Raw genomic sequence first — 21,175 nt, 5'->3', positions numbered from 1 at the left:
TTAACATTAACAGAAGCACTTTGTCCTTAACAATATCATTATAAGACCAAGTCTGGGTTTTATATGGTTTTTACAGAAGCTATGAAGAATGGGATGTGCTTTATATTTGAATTGCATGTGTGTTTATAGAAAGTGCAGGTGCACTGCAACTTCAAGTAACTAAGTTCTGCTAAAGAAAATCTCAATGCAGTGCTGCTGCTGGGCTTCCCGTGGCTGTTTGTTTTCCAGCATTGCAGGATTCTCAGGAGCCTGCACTGCAATGTCTTACCCAGCATGTGCCGCAGTGACTCAGGCAACAGCAGGAGTTGGGGCTGGAGTGCCAGCTCTCACTCGAACTTTCAGGATGCCTATGCAAAACTCTACAGCAAAGCCAAGATGCTATAAAAGGAGATGAATTCAAGGAGAAAGCTCAGCTCCCATTCTATTATGCCACTCTCTATTATTTTTCAATGCTATTCAGACTTTCATATATAAATATTTTATGTGTAAAATATAAATAACTTCCTTCCAAATTGCAGCTGCATCTCTGCTAGGTTTCTGAGCTACTGCATTATGATCCCTCTCTTGCAGGCTTTGGGAGCTGCATTGTTAAAGCTGCAGAGTACATGACCTCCACCTTCTGCTAACTTGTACATGTGCTAACTGAAGCACTCACAGTTTCTTTTTGCTACACTTCTGCCTTACTGCCAGGCTACCTTAGCAGCTGATAAATACAACTGTAGAAGTATAATTATTCATTTTAAAACATATCAGACAAGAAACTAAATTCTAATGTCCTTTTCACTGCTGTCCTTCCTCCACAAGTCTGTAAGATTTGAAGAAAAGTAAATCCAATTATCTAATAAAAACAAGGAACAGGACAGAAGCATTCTCTGTACTACTGTCATGGATTTATCATGCCCAATTCACACTGGCTGTGAAAGGACAGTATCTCTAACAGACTGAATAATAACAGCTTATAGTCCTAGGAAATAAATATAGCTGGATGTAGGCAATAAAGCTTCCTTTCATGTCTCACTGTCAAGTTCAGGTTCTCCTTGTATAAAGTTTACCAAAGTACTTCCTTTGCTATCAAGCACTTGTGTAATTGAAGCTTTTTGTGTATTAACTCAACGTCAACAATGACTTTTAAAAAGGCTTAAATATTATGTCTAGGATAGTATCTAAAACATAACAGAAATGAAAAATAGTCAAGAGAACAAAAAAAAAAAAAAATCAACAAAAAACCACCACCACCCCTAATAGCCTAACAACAAAATCCAATCACACAACTTATTTTGTCTGGGGAACAAAGTGGTCTTGATTCTGATCTGGTCTTCACTCCAACAGATTGGATCGAAATGCCACATAAATCAATGGAGAAAAAGCAGAAATCTGGGAGATAGGAAGCAGCATCCCTGCAACTGTTGGTGATAGCTGAAAGTTCAAAAAAGTTTAAAAAACAGAAAAAGGCCATTTCAAAATTGCATTAAAAATTTCAGCACTTGAAAAGACAAATACCATTCAGGATACATAAGAAATTAAAACACAGAGCATATTATTTATATATTTATTACACTGGGTTAGATTACTTTCAGAAAGCAAAAAAGTAGTAACAGATTTTGGTTGTTTTGGTTAGAAAATCTGCTTCCCCTTAGGCTCTATCTATAGACAATAGAACCAGCTCCTGATTCACCCTCTCTTGGAGCCTCTCTTCACTGACAACAGGAGAAGGTTTAAGAATCCAGTCTGCAGAGGCTACAGTAGCTGCTGATGTCCACACTACAAATAAGACATTCACAATAATTGTGAATATTGGCAGTTGTGTTTCCTCAGAAAAGCATTACTTTCCATTACCTCTGAGAAACTAAGCCTAAGAAATACAACATGAACAAGCTGTTGAGAGTGAAACTGCTTCTATACACAGCCTTCAGCTACAATTAATTAAAAGATATATATATATAAAAAAGTGCGAATTCAAACTCAACAGCAGATTTCCTATGCCAGTATCATGCCTGAGCTTTCAAAACACTCTAAGGGAGGTTCTGAGCTCACTAGCCTCCAAGTACTTTGAAAAATCACACATCTTTACACAGGGATCCTAGACTGGCTGTGGTTTTAGAGCACAGCAGAAACTAGAAAGGCACCCGACACCTATTAAGGCTTTCTTGTTCACTCTCTGTGCTTCCTGCCTTTCTAAACTCTGAAAGCACTCCCAGTACACACCAGAAGATGCACCTCCCACCACCTGGGTTATCCCACATGCACAACCACCACGAGAGCAAGGCCTGCAGAACCAGCAGGCAGAGAGACACACACCTACGTCAAAGCTTTCAAACTGAAAACAGGAAAACAGATCAGATCTGGCAGCAGCCAGAAAGCAACAGGACACAAACTCTCATTGCAAACAAATCCACAAAACTTAATTAAAAAAATTATATTTGAAAATGCGTTTTTAAAAAAAGCTGAATTTCACGGGAGTTGCACATTAATAAAGAGCCTGCCCTTGCTTATCAGCCAGTGAGAGGTAGTAAAACACCTCACAGGTTCTGCTTGGTATACCATGAGTCAAATGAGTTATACTCAAGGAATCATCACTGATATTTAATGCAGAGAATGGAAGTGATCCTCACTGTAGTCCACTTTCAATTAAAGAACTTCAATTTAAACTTATAACCTAAGTAGAAAGCATAGTATAGAAAATTGCAATAAGATGAAGGGTGTTATCACTACATAACAGACACAGAAACTTTGAGATACATCCAAGCTTCGTGTCTATCCATTCCATGACACCAGGGGAAGCAATCATTAGAGGAAAGATAAAGGAGTAGCACTACCGCTTTATATATTGCAATGTACAGAAAAACAGCTCAAACTCTACTCCCTCTGGGGTACATACCTCACTGCAGTAATTTCAACAAACACCATAACACAAGAGTTGTCTTCTAGATCTCACTGCCTGACACTTCAGTGAAAACCAACAAACATGCAATTTCCAGTGGAAAAAAAAACCCAATTGGGTAAAAAATTCTAGGGGAAAACCATCTGAACAATTCTTGTGAAATACTGGATTACAAACAGACAGACCCATGGTGACTTTTTACTACACTAACCAAGTTTGTAATAGCTCGTCATGCCTGATTTTGGCAAGGGCATTAGTAACCATATAAAGTTAGCTGCTGACCTTTCATAAAGCAAACACTCATTAACTCAAGTGTAACTTCAGCCAAACCAAGCTGACAAGCACCAGATAAACATCCCAGAAACCTCAACTGCACGTATAAAATCCTAAGTAATTGTTGTTTTCCTGGACTCCTGCACTTAGAATTTAAGCCTATACACAAAGGTGTATAGGCACAAAGGCTTTTTACAAGAACAAAACTGAAATGCAGTTCTTTCGCAAAAAAAAATGTCAGTGGTTCACTGAAAGCAAACAGAGTTTAGAAAAACTCAATTTATTTTACTTAATCTTTTTATAACTACAAATCTATACTACTCTATATTTAATTTATAATTGTAATTTATTTCCATTGAACAGAAGTTTATTTTAGCATGGGAATAGTATACATGTCACTTTTTTGGTATGTATTCACATTTCTGAATGAATTGTTAAATACAGACTGTCTTATAACACTTGCTTCAGCCTTCCAATGTTTCGTCCTGAGGTTCTGTCAGCTTTCAAATATTATTCTTTAATCACATGGCCTGACAGTAGTCCCATTCCCTCCAGTATTCCTCAATGTCCTCTGGGACATTTGCCAGTTTTTGTCATCTGCCCCCATTCTCCTTTGGGAACACTAAAGGAATTAATTTAATTCTTTCTCCAAGCAATGCCTGTCTCTGCTGTTAACAGTTACCACTGGCATCTTTCATCCACTCAATACACAAAGGTCTGTGTCTCCTGAAGTGTTCCCACAGTACTTGGAAATTCAACAAATCTTCTCTAGATAAATACCTCTCACACTCTGCATTTGCTTGCTTTGGCATTTTGTAAAATAATTCTTCTAAAAGATGGAATCCCAATATTTCCATTTTCCACGTACCACCTTATTTTCGTTAGTTCAAGAACTTTATACATCTAGGCATGACTGTGTCTCTGTGTGTCTGAGATAAGCACTTTCATTGTTTAGACATGGCTGTTTTAATCCACTATATATATATATATGCTATTTCTTCTTCTATTTTCCCACTACTATTTTGTCCAGCATCTTACCTGAATTCTTACAGAATGAGGTCTTAAGAAGTCTCTTATGTTACCTTATGTACCAAAAAAAAAAAACCCCAACAAAATCCAGTATCTTATTCTTGAAATTTAATTTCCTAGTAAACACATTTCTATAACAGACTTTTTCAATCTACTGATTTAAAATTTCTTGCTCAGTTCTGCATTTGAAAATAAGTTGAAATTTTACCTTTGACCCACCCTGAGAAGAATATTCTTATGAGTTATACATTGCAGTTCCTTACTGTATTGGATACTGGAAGTCATACAATTACTTTCCAATAAATGCAGTCAAATTCAATATATTCTACATCTCCTTTCTACCATTACTACTACCTTTATGAGATCTCATCCATCCTTTTGTTTGTTTGTTTGTTTACTCGACATCTGGGCAGGATGAAGTAACCTGCAGTGTTACCAGTTGCTAGACAAGAGGGTTCTTGCTGTGGTTACCTCCTGAACTTCCTCAGTTAAGTATCTTCTGCTTCCTGAGTTACAAGCTCACTACAGCAAAGGCTGCATCACTTACCAGCATATCAGATGCAAAACACGCCAAAAAATTTAATAAATTGTCCTTGCATTTGTTTACTCTACAGATCCAGCAGTTTCTCAAAGGAACAGTGAAAGTTAACTAAAAGATACCAGTTCACAACATTTTTCAGGATCAGTACATTCCGTGAAAGAGAGAACACTACTGAAACATTAGATACAAATATTTAGCATCTCTGTATCCAAACAGAGTGCAGAATCTGCACTTGGGCTGCTGACAAGCTGCACAGCTGAAGGAAGACCTAGAAAGATGACAGCCAAGCACTCAATGAACCTTTATTTCCTTCACTCTCACCAAGGCAAGAGCAGTTGTTGGATTGTACTGAATAGGTTACAGGCACTAATTTCGATATTACCATTATCATCAATGACAGCCAGCAGAAATATAGAGCTCTTTGACTTGGAATGAGCAAGCAAAGCAGCTGAGACTTCCAAAAACCTTCAGTGGAAGAATCCCACTGCAGACACATCCTGAAGCCCCCATAACAATGCAAGCATCATCCTGGCACTATCCTGCCATGGAATTCAACCACTTTACCTGCTTGGCACAAGGGCGTTTCTGCCCGAAAAGAAACGAGCTGAACTAATAAAGCAAAGCACATATAAAAAAGAAAAGAGATAAAGAGGTCACAAGAACATGAAGATTCATGCTAGGGAAGATAGAGTACACATCTAGAAAAGGAGGAAAAACTCTAGAAACGTCTGATACTCTCTACAGGGCAAGTACATGGCATTCCAGGTAGGATAATAAACCAGCAAATCGTGGAAGATCAAAACAATGAACTCTTTAGGGGAAAGCTGGCACTATACAGGCTGGAGCTTTAACTAAGGCCTCAAAACACAAACCTGAACCCATCGCTAAATAATAAATGTTAATAACTAAAGGAAAGACCTGAAGCCCCCAGCAAAATAATGGAACGGGCAACCTCTTGTGAGGACAGCACAGGAAGCTGACAGGCAAAAACACAAGCACAAGACCCGGAGGTAGCGCTGAAGGAAACACTCCCCGGAGGTGCCGGGGTGATGCTGCTACAGACGGAGGAAGGACTCGCCGCCCCGCACGGGAGCGGGCGCTAGGCGAACCGCCTATGACAGCAAAGCCCGCCCGGGCCCAGCGTCGCCGCCCTACCTGGCTGGCTTTGTGGAACTGCTTCTTGAGCCCCGCCACCGACATGGTCCCGCCGCCGCTGCGCCGCGGCCGCCCGGGCCCAGGGCCGCCCGCGCCCGGCAGGTCCCCGCGCCCGGCCCGGCCTCGCGCTGCGCCGCCCGCGCGCCGCCGGCAGCATCGCCCTCCGCGCGCCCGGCCGCCGCCGCCCCATTGGCCGCCGCCCGGCCACATGCAAATACCAGCGGCAGCGCCGCCCGCCCATTGGCCGCTCGCGGCGATATGCAAATGAGGGCGCTGCAAGACGCCCACGCTGCGCTGTCGCATGGAGACAGCGGCGGGGGCTGCGCTGGCCCGGTAAGGGCACGGCACAGGCGGAGAGCACCCACAGGGCACCCAGGCTGCAGGGAGCACCCTGCCGGTGGAGAGCACCCACGGGGTACCCAGATTGCGGGGAGCACAGCCCTGGCACCAAAAGGCCCGTCAGCTGCCTGGTTTCATCTGTCTTATTTTTAATAAAGCTGAAAATGTCTTGTTATGGGTCTGTCTCGTTTCTTGTGGTTCAACGTAGCATCTCTGTCTGAGCTCATTAACCTCAGGTCCATTATTGTAGGTGGTAATTTAATTATAGCTCTTAAAACATGAAAGCTCTTGCAGCAGCCTAGAACACACCTGGCTGGTGCTGTGCACCAGAAGAAACACATTTAGTAGTGTGACTCCATGCCTGCAGTAGTGCTGCTCAGGGTTCCTCAGGATGGTCTCACTCAGAAGAGCTGATAGACTAGGAAGAGCTCTGCTGAAGGGATGTTTTAGTTGTTTGGTCGGTTGTTATATGAAGGATTTCTGGATTATATCCTGAAATATGACTCTGTATCAGGACTGTGTTGATATAAATTAGAGATGTGATTCTGCCTTCATGGTAGAGCAATTCCAATCGATGCTTAGATTCTGGAGAAGATAAACTCTATGATAATGCTGCTTCATCCTGGTAAGGCTACTTGGGAGTTATGATTCAGCTGAAACTTATGCAGGAGCCTGGGGAGCAGTTCAGAGATAAGCTTTGCTGGCTGCAGCAGGGCTCTCTGTTACTCACTGTCATGCTCACTGCATTTTGATTGGGTTGAGAGGGAAAGAAATTTTCAGAAGGCGTTAGAGTTACTTCTTTAGAATAGCAAAAAAGAAAAGAACTTTCATACTGGTTGTCCCACTGTAATTTAGGAGAAAGGAATCACTGTTCCCATTAGAAAAAATATTATACCACTAAGAAACAAAGTGTAAAGACAAACACATTGATGAGTTAAGGATCTGGCTGTTACTTGACAAAGGACCCTCTGTAGAGAAGAGGCAGAAGGAAAAGCCAAGAGGAGAGCACCAGTCAACATTTTCTCTGTAACACAAACCGTTAGGTGAAGTCCTTCAGGTTTTTGGTAATGTTTGAGAGAAGCCTGCCATCACCATGTTATCTGGTGCTACCTGTGTCTAGGGAAAGAGCAGTTTTGGCCTACTTACAAGTAAACATGATTACACCACAAACACCTGATTTCAGCAGTTGTTTCTTCTCCCTAATTGAAACTGGCAGCAAGATGTTAACTGTCAGGGCCAAATTAGTTATGGCTTAAGTTAGTGACACGTTTGTAGACACCTCAGGTGAGGAGATAGATACAGCCTAAACTAGGATACTGAAGCTCCATAAAAGGAATTAACATAAGCTCTCATTGTACTATAGAATTAGGGAGAAAAGGCAGCTTTGCCTAATCTTCAGCTTTAGGAATGGCTGGACCAGAGCAAAGAAGGAAAGAGTTTGAGATAAATTTCTGTGGAGGGGAATGAATGGATTATGGAGTTGCTGTGGCTGTTAGCTGTAAAATTGGATTAGATAAAGACCTTCAGTAAGGCTGTATGTCTACAACTTCTTTAAAAAAAAAAACCTGCTTGTAGCCCAAGGATAGCAGCCATGTTGTCTCAGCTGAAGTGGTACAAAAATTTGCAAGTGGGAAAGGCCCTGTGGAAAACCCAGTTAATGAAGCCAACTTGCTTAGTCTGGGTGTTGATGACTTGGTGGAGGTACCCTAAAAGACACTGGTATTCAGTTCAGATACAAGTAAAAGTTGTAGCCAGCAATACACAGAGGCTAAGGAATGTCTAGAAGGCTTTATAATCACAGTTATATCTCATGGGAAAAAAGGATTGTAGTTTGCTGGGTGATAATCCTTAGTTTTATGCAAAGTTAGTGATTTAGTCTATGAAATGGGAAATACCACCAAAAAAATGGGAAGTGGTTCAGATAAATGCTGATATGATTTTAAAAAAAAGCCTCTGTTAAAGTTGTTAGAAGTAGAATATATGCTAAGGCATAGTACCACAAAGGCAGAGTGAAAAATGCTTCACAGAGGGGGCCTTCAGGGCAAAAGATCTAGATGTCTGGGTATTTAAACAACAATTGCAGTTCCATTACTCAGGAAACATTAAAGTGTATGAGAGGACTTCATAATGGCCCCAGCATTTACTGAATCAGGTGTGCTAAAACGGACAGTGGAATTTGTACAAACTGAGAACTCCTAACTGGGCTCAGATCAAGGTAGTGGCTAGAAAGCATGCATTGCCTACTTACATGGGAGAGCTGTGCTTGAAAACTGGTGCTGCGAAATTCAAACAAGATGGAGTCTTGGATAAAAGATTAAATGTATAATTCACTTGCATTTCAATGTGGCTAATACTATGGGAAAAACACTGTCATCAGAAATTCAATCTAAAGATATGGCAAACAACCTCATAGGTGTTTGGTTTGCAATGAACAAATCATCTTACTTGTAACAGCTGAAATTGCAGTAGCAGCCACACAAAGTATTAGGTTTCCAACAAAATAAAAACTAGAAGTATTTTTAAAATTATCTAGAGGTATCTTAGCATTTGAAATTACTTGGAATTTGAATCCAACTGCATCCACATTCATTTGAATGTCTCTTAAAATAATAACTGTGTTGAAATACAATCTGGGTCTTTGGTGGTTATTGCCATAAAAGAAAACATCAAAAAAGGAGGAAAGATGAATTTGCAATAAAATTCTATTGTATTTGATTCTGGGCCATGCTGACTACATTATTAAAGCACTTTTTTTTTCAGTATTTCGGCATTGAGGAAAAGATAAATTACTGTGAATCAGCTTATCACACAATACATTTCAACACAAGGCATTAGAAGGAGACTTTGGATGTACTCACCTGATCCAGGACAAGAGCAATACAAACAACAGTGAGCAAGACTCTCAGATATGATGTGATATCTATTAATGGTCTGTAAGGATTATCTGTATGTCATGACAGTGCAGATTACCTAGTTAGTTTTAATGTTAGTCATCAAAATTGTGGTAATAGGTTGTGTTTTTTGGTCACAGGAAGAAAACATACTTGAAAATCATTGTTTAAAAAACAAGCATTTGGGAAAGATGGTCTTCTACGAAAATTATGCCATTTGAAAGAACAGTTGGCCAATAGCCCACTCTACAAGAGCAAACTTGTAGAAAGCCTTCAAAATAAAGCAGGCTCAGATTCATCTAGTTTGACAATTCTACAAAAAAATGGGGATTATTAAACTCAATTGACACGGATTCTTAAGTTTTGACCCAAGCAAATGAAATAATATAAAACATAGTGTTCCAGAGTGAAACCCAAAGGGCTAGAACACTTGGTGAAATTGGTCCCAAATATCATCCATTTCATTTTTTTACAGATGTCACACAACAAACTTAGGAGCTGACACTGTGAAAGCAATGCCAACAGCAAATGATCCCATTAATGAGAACAGAAGAAAACCCTTCTGCAAAATATGCACAGGACAGTAAGGTTTTAGCAGCCTTTCTATATATTAAAATGAAAGTATTATTTATAATTAAAAGAAAAATATTGGTCATACAAAGATATGTTCATGTGCAGGAGCAGGCCAACACTATATTTTTGTTTCTAGAACACAACCAAACAATTCTGCAGATCAGCACATTCTGCACAGATCAGCTGGCTCAGGTACTTCGGACAGGGCTTTACATTGCAGTATACATTTCATAAGAAATCATGAGAAAAGGAAAAGAGCAGACAGTTTTCTCTCCACAGCCAGCACAGGCCAGCACTTGGAAAGCTCCTCATTCCAAAGGGATGCTGCTGGCAGTTGGAGCAGGAATATGTGACCCTGGGGCCAGCAGACACTCTGGCTAACCTACTGCAGTTGTTTAGGATGCTTATGTTTGCTCCCTAGATCTTCTAACTAAATGTAGCTAGTGAATTATTTTTGGCATATGTGACTGTTCTTCTCAAGCTGACTCTCCATATGCGTTGCTTTACCATTATCCAGACCTTTGCTTTTCTTGTCTCCTTCCTGTGTTTGTATTCCACATGCTTCTCCCTGATACTGCACATACCTTCTGTCCTCACTTTGCTAAATCTCTGGCTGTTGTTCTGCAAGTGTCAATAACAAAACAAAAGTTTGTTAGGTTTTATGCCACTAAATAATAAAGATGGTTCTAATTATGTATTTCTTTTAAAAATATATATAAACAATTTAGGTGAGTTCAAAATCTAGACAGAGAATTTTTTTAAAGTTACATATGTTTGTACTATAAGTAGATACTCTAATTTTAAAAACTGAAAAACCTACTTTTTTGTGTATGCAGCTCTTTAATTCTGAAGCTTCTAAAAATTAGCAATCCTAATCTTGCAAATCTTACCATGTAGATGGACTCCTGGACAGCTCCAACTTGGAGATAGTGTAACTTTTAGGTGTCTATGTTGTTCCTGGTATCACTAAAAAAAAAAATAAGAGGTTTTGTAATTAACATATACCTGGGCACTAAGCGCTCTCAGACAACGCTAGACCTCTCAACAAAAGTTAGTTGTGTGTGTAAATTGAAATGAAGATGTAACTGTCCAAAATGACTCCACAATGGATACAAACCTGAAAATACTGGAGTATTACTAATCCAGGATACCCAAAGCATTTTTATTTTCTCCTCATTTGCAATTTTCAACTTGATAAACAATTGGAAAAAACCTGTAAGATGTTTTCTTTTGGATACGTCTATTGCCCTAAATGGAAACATTTCCATTTTCTGACCAAATCAAAAAAACATCACTTAATCTCACTGTCGTCAGTGCAGCAGCGTTACTTCACACAAGCAGCTGGTCTGGCTGCTGGATCCCCTTGTGGATGTGTTGCTTGCAGGGAATGCATCCCCCCAGTGCAGGTGGCTGCTCCGGGAGCTGCAGTCTGAGCACAGCCATGGAACCGAGCTGGGTCCGGGGGGAGCTGCTGCACGGAGGTACAGCAGGGTAACACATACACCTGGAAAGGCTGGGTTGGGAAAAAAAAACACTTTTTTTTCTATTGGAAAATACCAAAACGAAATATGCGACCACTTTAAACTGAGATTTCTTAACCTCTTTTCTGAGGAAGAAAAAACAACCTATAGTAAAAATCTATTTGATTTAAGAGAAAAACAAATGTTGATGGTATCATCAACATCAATAAGCACAGAAGGAATATCTGTCTTTGAGGTGGCCCTTCTAAAGTAGTTACATTTCTTCTTATTACAGAGTAAGGCAAAATAAACTTTCGATGAGTCATTGTAGTAATGTGGAGAAATGTTGCTTTGATTTAAACAGATTGCACCTGAGTTCTCTGTGCTGCTGATTTGCAGGTGACAAAATAAAGGTACTGATTTCCTGCATACAGCTGCCTGTGTTAATCAGAAAATGCTGAGACTCTCATGGCTGAAAATGCCAGCACAAAACTTGAAGAGTAGCACTAGCTTCAGAAAGGTGTGAAGGATACTCATAGAATGTTAAAATTACCATATCATAAACCACTGTATCATTCTGTTTCAAAGCAGAATGTTGTACCATGCTGTCACATTTGCTGTCTGAAATCCGATGTAGAATTTCATGTCACAGTTACTCAGGTACAGAACAAAGGTTTAAGTAACATCTTAGTAAGTCTTGATCTTCATAATGATGTTTTTCAGTGGAAAAAGGCCACGTGAAGGGCAGCACACACTGCCTTGCTTTGCTTAGAGAATGCAATGCACAAGCTTTTAAAACTCATTATTTATTCAGCTTTACCTGAGAAAAAGAATATATCATCATCAAGAAATCTGAGTAAAAATCTGCAAGAACACAGATTGCATGTAGTGAGAGGAGACAAATAGTAAAATGAAGTAAAAAAATCCAGTGTTTATCTTGTCCATGTGTAAGTAGATGCTTAATTCTATTGTAACTGGCTTTATATTGCAGAACAGAAAATTTTATCAACTCTGCAACACAGAATCCTTATATAATACATAATGTTGACATTTCAAAGAGTTTGACTGATTTTAAAAAGCAACTTGAATATCAGTAAGTATCTTGAAGCAAGTTTGTGAATATTCAGGCATACCTGAATTTAAGGAAATTTTTACAACATAGATGTTGTTTTGCTTTCAGTGTAATTTAATAGGTCTTTTGGGATTTGCCGTGTTTGAACATGTGGGAAACATCACATGTTGTCTGTTGATCAATGAGGCAACAGGAAAGGCATGATGTGACACAGATGTTAAATATGGCAATACTCCATAGACCAACTGGATCACAACTGGGAATGATCAGACTTTGAAAAATCTGATTAAGATTCATTGACTGGATAAAATTCAGCTGGGTTTTTTTCCCCTCAGATTTCCTAACTATTCTTATAGCAGTGTTATATTGGGTATTATTGTGGTCAATGAATTATTGCAAACTGGCTTATTTGGAGGAACAAAACGACAGAACTAAGGACAAGGACTTTTACTATCAAATACTTTACAGGAAGATGAATATAACTTGCCAGATCCCTGCTGTCTCATCATGAAGATTAATGGCTACTACTGGATAACTCTGCCATTTCTTGTAAAACAAAGAATATATAAAGTAAATTTATTGCATTAGTTTAAGCCTCAGTTAATTGACTAACTGCCACTATAGTAAGAAACCTTTTTCTCTCTCATATGTAAAAGAGAAATTGTGTATACGAATTCCTTTAAGTGTTACCCATGAATGCCACCTCCTGGCTACGTATAGAAACGTCCTTTGAGAGGGAGAGGGGGAAAAAAAACAGCTTTCCTTCTGTAGTTTCCATGAAACCATTTCAATTAAATATATGTTAAAAATGTGTGAAACACAGGCATACCTCCTTTCAGACTTCCTATCTTGCTCGTTGAAATGTAAAGGTACTCAGATATTTACTTTTCTAAAGAAATTTTGTGGTTTAAAATAATAAACACATCTGACACTGACTTTCTGTAGAAACAACCTTAAAGCTGTTGTATTTAAAGGTAGCAGCTGAATCAATATCAGGAATGACAATCTGACCTTACTGAAGCTGACAGGACTTATGCCACTGACTTCAGTGGGGCCTAAACTTTCAGCCTGTATTTTTTGAAATCTGCTGTTACAAATTGGATGCAAATTGTCAGAAGTTTTAAAGGAAATCAGATGTATCTTCTGCAATTCAGTGGGCACAGGATAATAAAGGGGAACTGATTGTGTAGAACAAGGATGGTAAAGGTTTTCAGAGTCAGAGATCTCTCCTTCCCTATGATCAGACCAGATTAACCGTTGCTTTTATTCCTTGAACTTGTCCAAAAATAGACTTGTTTGGTGTTGCTAGCACAGGAATATGTTCCTTGAAGCAATCATATTATCATGCTGCAATGGACTCCCAAATCAAAGCAGAATTCTACTCTGGCTGCTAGGATGATATACAGACAGCAGAACAAACAAGCCAGGGAATTTCTCTCACCTGGAAAGCAAACAAGGAGCATTTCTCCAGTGCATGAAGAAGACTATTTGGGCAGACAGCAAATGAAAGCCCCTGCAATTACAGATTACTTGAAATCTACTGCGTTTAGCTTCTGCCTTTTTTTTAACCTAAATATTAGAGCTCTGTAATCTCTTGCAGACTTAAATTCTGAAGTTCATAGGTAAAAGTAATTTCAGTGAGCGCAGTCCTACACTTAGATATTTCAGAATATTGCAGGTTATTTTTGGTTCTGCCCATGTTTCTTTACTGTGTCAAGTATAACATGGAAGAAATGGAAATGCAAGCTGCCAAACCATTTACCCTTAATGGGGACACTGGACTGCTTTTAATTTGCCAAATCTGTGATTCTAATATTTTTTAATCTTGTCAGATAGGCAGTAATTTCAATAGTTCAGGGGAACAGCACTTATTGAAAGAGGTTAAAAAATAGTGAATGCTGTTGTATCTTAATAATGGATATCTGACATGTTTGATAAACTTTTTTGCTACAATTAAAAACTTTCTATCTAAATACAGAAGATAGAGGATGGAAATTATGTATTTTATTCTTTTTCCTTTTTAAAGTTATATTATTTGCAATGAGTTTTGATAGGCTGAAGATGTGTGGTTCTTCTAGAATAAATAAAAATAACAGGAAGCTTTATCTATTTTTTTTTCTATTCTATTTTCTTTTTCTATTTCTATTTTCTCCCTTCTTCAGAGGAAGAAAAGAGAAGACAGAGATTAAATTGAGATTAAGCTGTATCTCTACTGTTCCTAAAGTGCCACACTTGCTTGTCTTTCCTGATGTGACATCTTGAAACTATGACCCAGGCAGTGGTACATGGAAAGCAGGTACCCACTTACTCAATCCATCTATACAAATGTCCGCAGAGTTTGTTATTTCTCTGCTGCCTTCTGAGAAAGCTGTAAGAAGCCATTTATAATTTTGACAAATATAATAAGTAATGGAAAGCACATTTGTGAATCCTGTTTTGGTTTTTTTTCTTTCAACTTTGACTTAAAACATTACGGGGCTTCTAAGATTCTAAAAGTGCCATGCTTTTTCTTTAATGAGAGTAATTATGATCAGGGTGCCAAAGAAATTATAGTGTGTGTTGGGTGACTTTGTGGGTTTTTTTAAAAGGGTTAAAAACCCCTCCTCAGGGTTGAGGAGACAAGTGTTCAAGGGAAAAAGAGAAAAACGTTTCAGCATGAAACTGTTCCAACAATTTGCTCTAATATTGGTGATACTATCTTCTATCTGTAGATGGCAGTGATCTCCCACTGCCTGCTTCTGGAGGAAAGGGGGAATGGTGGTGGTGATGAAATCCTAAAATTAAAAACCACTGTGCAAAACAGATGTGGGGAAGAGAAGTCATAAGGTATGGGAGAGTATAAGCCTTGTTGTATTTCATTTGTGTGATAAGAAGATGTGTCCTGCCATTTAGAATCTATAAATTTCTGTACCAAAGGATTTTGATGACAAATTCCAGAATATTGTGTTTTGAAATTTATCTATGATTAAAACCCTTTGTTGGCTTTTTGGACTTCTTGTACACACATTAGACAAATGTCATTATTTTAAACATGTTTATTCAAATAATACCTGCTGTTTTCCTTCCAAACCCCTCTGGGTACTTAGCTACCTCCTTCATCAGTTGTTCAGCAGGTCTATTACCCATTTAATTTTTAGCTGTTTTTCTCTTGACACTTGCATTAGTTTTCACTCTCATTCAAATAAAATGCGGTAAACAGTGTGCAAGTCTATCTGGATATACTTCAGTGAAGGGTGTGATGTGAAGCTCACTGAAAGCATAGAGTTCTTATTAATTTCAATAGGCTTGTGATCTTGCCTCACAAAATCTACTGTGCTTGGTGACCAGCAGAGAGAATCTTCAAAATACAACATAAAGTCACTATTTTTTTTTATCTTAACAGTTCTGCCCGAAGAATTTCAGAATATAATACTTTTCATGAAGATCAGACTGTAAAAACTACATTTTTGAAGTTCTATTTCAAGTGTCACATGGGCTTCTAGCATCAGATTTTAAATGAAATCTAGACACACAAATGCAGATGAGGTGCCTAATAGGATTTCAAACACCAACTAAATAGCATTTTAAAATTTGCTTCTGAAGTTTATAAATATCAAGGAGATTTTGGGGATTGTGGGGATGAAGATGCCTACAATCCATGTATATGCAAAGTGGACACTTAGAGAAGTGCCTAAGCCAGTTATTTCCTAAGAGCCATTGTTTTTAGAAGAAAGTGAATCACTGCAAAGAGGAAAAAAAACCCCAAAATATTCATCTGCTTCTGAGGCAGCCTAGCCTAGTGTAAATGGTATGAGCATTAGATACCTTAGAGTGACTTTGAGACATTCCTCAGCAAATCATGAGCAGCTCTCTGTTTCAGGTCCTTCTATTTAATGCTAAGCCCTTTCATTCCTTGCTGCTGAAAGAGGTTTTGCAATATCAGCACACCTAATCTGCAGCCACTGTTCTTTCACTGCAGTCGAGCAGAGGCTTGTCATTAGTATGACCAGTGGCAATTTTGACCTCTGGTGCAGAAAGCCAGCATAAATTACTGTGCATTGCCTAAATCCTTTTTGGAAAGCTTAGCTGGGAGTTTTGTCCTTCTGCACAGGAATGTATCACATCCAGGATGTTCTGGAGCAAAAAGGACACACATTCTCCATCCCAATGGCAGGCTTTCCACACTTTCCAGTAGTAAGATAAACCCATCTACCTGGCATCACTGTATTAAAGCTTTCTGTACATGAATCCTACATTTTCTCTTCTGAGTTTTGTCACCTCTTTCTTGCCATGCCAAATGGCTTTTCCTCTTCTTTACTGACCACGCTCTTCAGTTCTTTGAAAAGCAGCAGTTTCTCTAACTGATCTGTCATATTGCTAAACCTGCAGTTCTAAAATTGAATTTGTTTTGTTATTGAGTGAATGATTAATCTTTATATTCTATTGTCAAAAAAAATAATCCATTAATCTGTTCCCAGGATGTAGTTTCATAATATGCACTCTCAAAAAAAAAAAAAAAAAGGAAGGGAAAGGGCAGCTAAGGAATTGTGTATGGCCTTATTGCATATTATTTACAGATCCACACATGTCTACATGTCTATATCCAGACTTGCCTTTTCCCTCACACCACTGGCAGGGCACAGTACAGAAAATTAATTTTCTTAACCTGCTTATATATTGTTCTCCCTCCAAAAATTACTATTGTGAGATATTAAATAAAACCTAGGTTTAATATCTCCACTCATGCTCTAAATGCACAGATATAAGAGCCTAAATGCTCTAAATGTAAGAGCCCTCCTTTGGGAGTTACTTTTGGTCACTTCACAAAAACGTCAACGTTGGAATTTTGCAGAAAACTAATTTAGTAAGCTGTTGGCTCAGTTTGCTTTATACACACTTCCAAGATTATTTGCAGCTTGAACTCAAAGTATGCAGGACTCAGTATAACACTCCCATAGCTCCCAGTGACACTGCTTGAGTTGCAGTGTTTCTGTCTATCCTTCCTCCCTTCTGCTTCTTCCCATTCTCATTCTTTTGCTCCCTCTCTTCGTCTTTCTAATTCATTCCACATGCCCTTGAATATGTACCATGCAAGCTGCTATTTTGCATTCAACATTTGTTTATCCTGGGACTTATCACAGTATCTGAGAATCTCATAACTTTCACAGATTTTTATCCTCTTGAAGCCTTTGTGAAACAAGGAAGTGTGTGTCAATTTACAGGTGGGGAGTGGTCACACTGCAGATTAAGTGAGGTGCTCAGAGCCCTGCTAGCCGTGGGAGCTCTATTCAAGTATTTCTTGGCTCCTGATCTGCTGTATAGATTGAACATTCCTGTCGAACTACATCTCCTGCAGTGCACCACAGTCTCTATTCAAAGTGAGGACAGGCCATCACTCCAGCATTTTTGGCTTCTGGGAGATACGAATTGGCTGGGGAGGCTCTTCTTACATTAGAACAGGGACAGGAGACACAAATTCAGAAATTTCAGAAAATCCCATTGCAACTTTTCAAAATCAAAATTAATAGATGGGTAGAAAAGAGAATCTGTGTGGGAATGGGTTCAAGTGTCTGACCTACATTTCCATTCCCCCAAAAGAAACGAAAGCATCCTTAAAAAAAAAAAAAGTTAAAAAAAGTCATGCAAAGCAGGTACTTTACTCATAAACAATTTATGATCTAAAAATGCTGGCTTCTGAAGAAAATTCTGTAATGGCCCTAGTTGTATCATAGACTGAAAGAAAAGCACATTTCATTAAAGTTATCTTGTCCTTCTCATTTCAGAGTATATGCTGTAGATGTAGCCAGCATGCTTTTCGCAATAAAATTCACCTACCTGTATATCCACACAGTAAGTCTCTTAATGCTGGTTCTAAATTAACTTTTTTTGGGTTGTCAAAACATAGGACTGTGTATCTATGTTTTACAACTCAAAGGGGAAGCTTCCAAAGCAGTGAAAGGAAGGCTCACATAAGGACTGAGGCTGGCAACATGTGAAATTTGGGTGCCAGGTTATTAAGTATTCTGATTTAGCCACGATGTGAAACTCCACAGTGAGCTCTACAAATAGCTTTGCTGATACTGAGGTAGTGACCTCTGAGGCTTTCATGTGACTGTGCTGCCAATGGGTTGTCTGGTCCACCGGGGTGCCACTTCCCTTTGATTTATCTTTGAGTCTGAGGAATTTTTTTTTTTTTTTGCGGTAGTAAGAAAATCCTATTTCAAATTCATTATTAGAGCTGGCCCCAGTGGATAAATCCTAGAAGCTAGATATTTATTTTCCATAGATATATGTACTGACTTTAAAACAAGCCTCATGCAGATAGATGTCTGGTTTTCCTTATTAATTAAGGGAGCTAGGGAAGCAAAGAAAAAGGGGAATATATAATAGCTCACTTACCTGAGAAAAGCTGTGCATCTGGGTGTGATCTGTTGTATAATGCAGAAAATATGCATCTAATCAATTGTACTCTCTTGGAACCTAAAAAAATTGGTTTACAGCAAGCGTTATCATACATGCTTGGTGATAAAATAAACATTCTGATTACTTCTGCACTTTTCTGCAGACCAAATACACTCACTATAAATTAAGTTAAAAAAAAATCAGAGAAAGAACAGAAAAGTAACAAATTTAATGTTTGTGTAAAAGTACTCTGGTAGTGAGCCAGTATCTCCTATTCTTGGGATTCAAACTACTTTGCCTAGTGAAAATGTTTCAAAACTGACATGCAGAAAGAGTCTGCATTCTGCTGCAAGCATAACTTCCACTGAACTGTGTAAAAATAAGGCAAGATACAATGTCAACACTAAGAAGAAAAGGTTAAGTTACAGCCCTTGTAAATTTGATGGGTATTGCATAAGAAAGCCTTTTTTCAGTAGATCAGTTTAGTGCTTTTTTCTGTTCAGTATTAAAAACATTGCAGCAAAATCAAAAATTTGAGAGCTATCACAGAACTGTGAAAGTAGCATTTCCACAGGCTACAAAAGATATTTTAAATCTTGTCAGGAATCTCATCAGGGGACTTAATCTGCCTGCTGAAATTTTGCAGAAATTGGCTCTATCGCCTCTATGCCCAACTACCTAAAGTCACCCCCAGAACTAGAGATGTATTTTATTCTGTGCCCAATGTTTTATGCAAGACAGACAGGAAGGAGAGTAGCACCTCACAGCAATTACAGCTGCTGACTACACAGTCAGATGCTGCACCAGGAGCTCAGTCCAGAGAGTTTCATGAAGTGTGTTTCATGCTAAGCACTAACAAAAATAACCAGTATTAGCTGTTCATACTCTGAATATAACACAAAGGACCTTACTGGATTTTCCTCCAAAACTTCCTCAAAAATTACATTTTGCGCAAAGGAAATCAGCAACGTAGTCAGTGTGCAAATGCTGGGAGTCTCCCACACCAAGCTAGGCTTGAGACAATGCCAGTCACTTCTATGATGGGGTTTTCCCTTATATTTTTACTCTCTGAGCAATCCTCTTTCTCAACATTCCTGTTAATCTATTTTTTGCTTCATATTTTCAGATACATAAATACATGGAAGCATTTTACAGGAGTTCCAAAGCTTCCCAAGAAGTGACTGAGCTTTCTAATTCTTGGAATATGTGCACTTAATTGAAAAGTTCTCCCCTCGATATATTTTCTCTAAACAATGGAAAAAATATCTATGTTAAACAGAACACCGCCAGGTATGTGTGTAAACTTGAGAGAAGAATGCAAGGGAGTTATTTATAAAATGATGAAAATATTAATTATTATTTATTTAGTGCCAACTATATTCTTGGCTCTTATCTGTTCTTACAAGCAGCACTCTGTTCATATATAGAAGAAGCAATTTGAAGCCACAGCATCTGAGCTACAGTAATTTTGATATAATGGCAATGAAAAGATGCCAGCAAAGTACCTTTTATGTGTATGTTAAACTTAGCTTTGGTTGACAGTGTGCCCACTGCAAAACATACACAATACCTATAGGAATGATAAACAGAGCTTTCTCCAAAGAAGATTTTATTCACTTCTGTTGTACTTTAGTTATTAATTTAGTGTCTAATTTAATCTATCAATTCCTTATCTATAAAAGGGATGCATCAGGACTTCTCTGAGTCTTGTCCAGGCACATTTTGATGTCTTCTGAGAGGAGCTCTCCTGCTATGGGTGTTGCTCCACCCCTGCTACTCCACAGCCCTAGTCAAGACTGGGGGCTCAAACTGTAACTGTTATACCCAATATAACATGAAACATTAATTTTATTATGGTAGCTGCAGGCATTAAGACTTTAAGCAAGGAATAAAAAATTAGTTTCCAGAATAAAAGAATTCTGGAAATGCTTTAAAATACCTTAGTAATATTTTCTGAAGCTGTAGACATATTTACTATGATCACATCTCTCTTTAAGTCTTGTAAGCTAACACCATCTTATTAACTTTTAATATAAGAAAAATATGCACTATAGGAAATGTAATGTTACTAATGAGGTAAAGATCTCCCCCCTCACTGTTATTTCCTGTCCATCTCCGTGGTAAGTAACCATGTATCTTTGTATATGGACATGTACAAGATAAGTGAAGTAGCTGCTTACCCATCTCCAGTCCCAGTGGACCTCGATTAGCCAGTAAAAAGGCAGAGGCCACATCAAACCAGCGCTGTGCAGAACAAACCCAAAGAAGCGCATTAAGATTCTGCCCTTGTAATGCCAGCTAGTGAGATTTTCACACATGGGGAATACTGAATAGGACCTTCCAAAGCTAAAAGATCCTGCAATCACATTTTGTCCCATCAACTAGTAGTTCCCAGTAAGATAAATACAAAGAAATCTGCAGTAAGAAAATAGAGAAATACTCCCAGAAAATATCTCCGACTTTTAAATCACAGCAATATTCCCCTTGTTAAAAAAGCAGATGAAATGTATTTTCTTGTTAAACATTACGTTCATAAAAGAAACTTTTTTTTTGTTGAGGATTGCACACAGATTTCAAGTA

The 21,175-nt window shown here is 38.5% G+C and overlaps 1 protein-coding gene across 3 annotated transcripts in view; it reads right to left on the bottom strand.

Moving 5' to 3' along the window:
- SH3GL3 (SH3 domain containing GRB2 like 3, endophilin A3) overlaps positions 1–20,873 on the bottom strand; it is a 57,374-nt gene extending 36,501 nt beyond the window's left edge. The window contains exons 1-4 of one of the 3 annotated variants that reach the window (XM_088172560.1): positions 20,776–20,872; positions 18,593–18,673; positions 10,573–10,648; positions 10,202–10,303 (exon numbers count right to left, since the gene is read on the bottom strand). In XM_088172560.1, the coding sequence (XP_088028686.1) occupies positions 10,202–10,303; positions 10,573–10,575 (105 nt within the window). In that variant the 5' untranslated portion in view covers positions 10,576–10,648; positions 18,593–18,673; positions 20,776–20,872. Of the gene's footprint in view, positions 1–5,879; positions 6,037–10,201; positions 10,304–10,572; positions 10,649–18,592; positions 18,674–20,775 lie in introns of those variants that run through there. The other 2 variants (XM_088172561.1, XM_014887768.2) reach the window with 2 other exon arrangements.
- Positions 20,874–21,175: the final 302 nt, after the last annotated feature.

This window comes from Sturnus vulgaris, chromosome 13, assembly GCF_052056855.1.
Source record: "Sturnus vulgaris isolate bStuVul1 chromosome 13, bStuVul1.hap1, whole genome shotgun sequence".
NCBI classification, from domain to species: Eukaryota; Metazoa; Chordata; class Aves; order Passeriformes; family Sturnidae; genus Sturnus; species Sturnus vulgaris.
The sequence above is the reverse complement of the archived record's forward strand: the minus strand, read 5'-3'. Positions and strand labels throughout refer to the sequence as shown.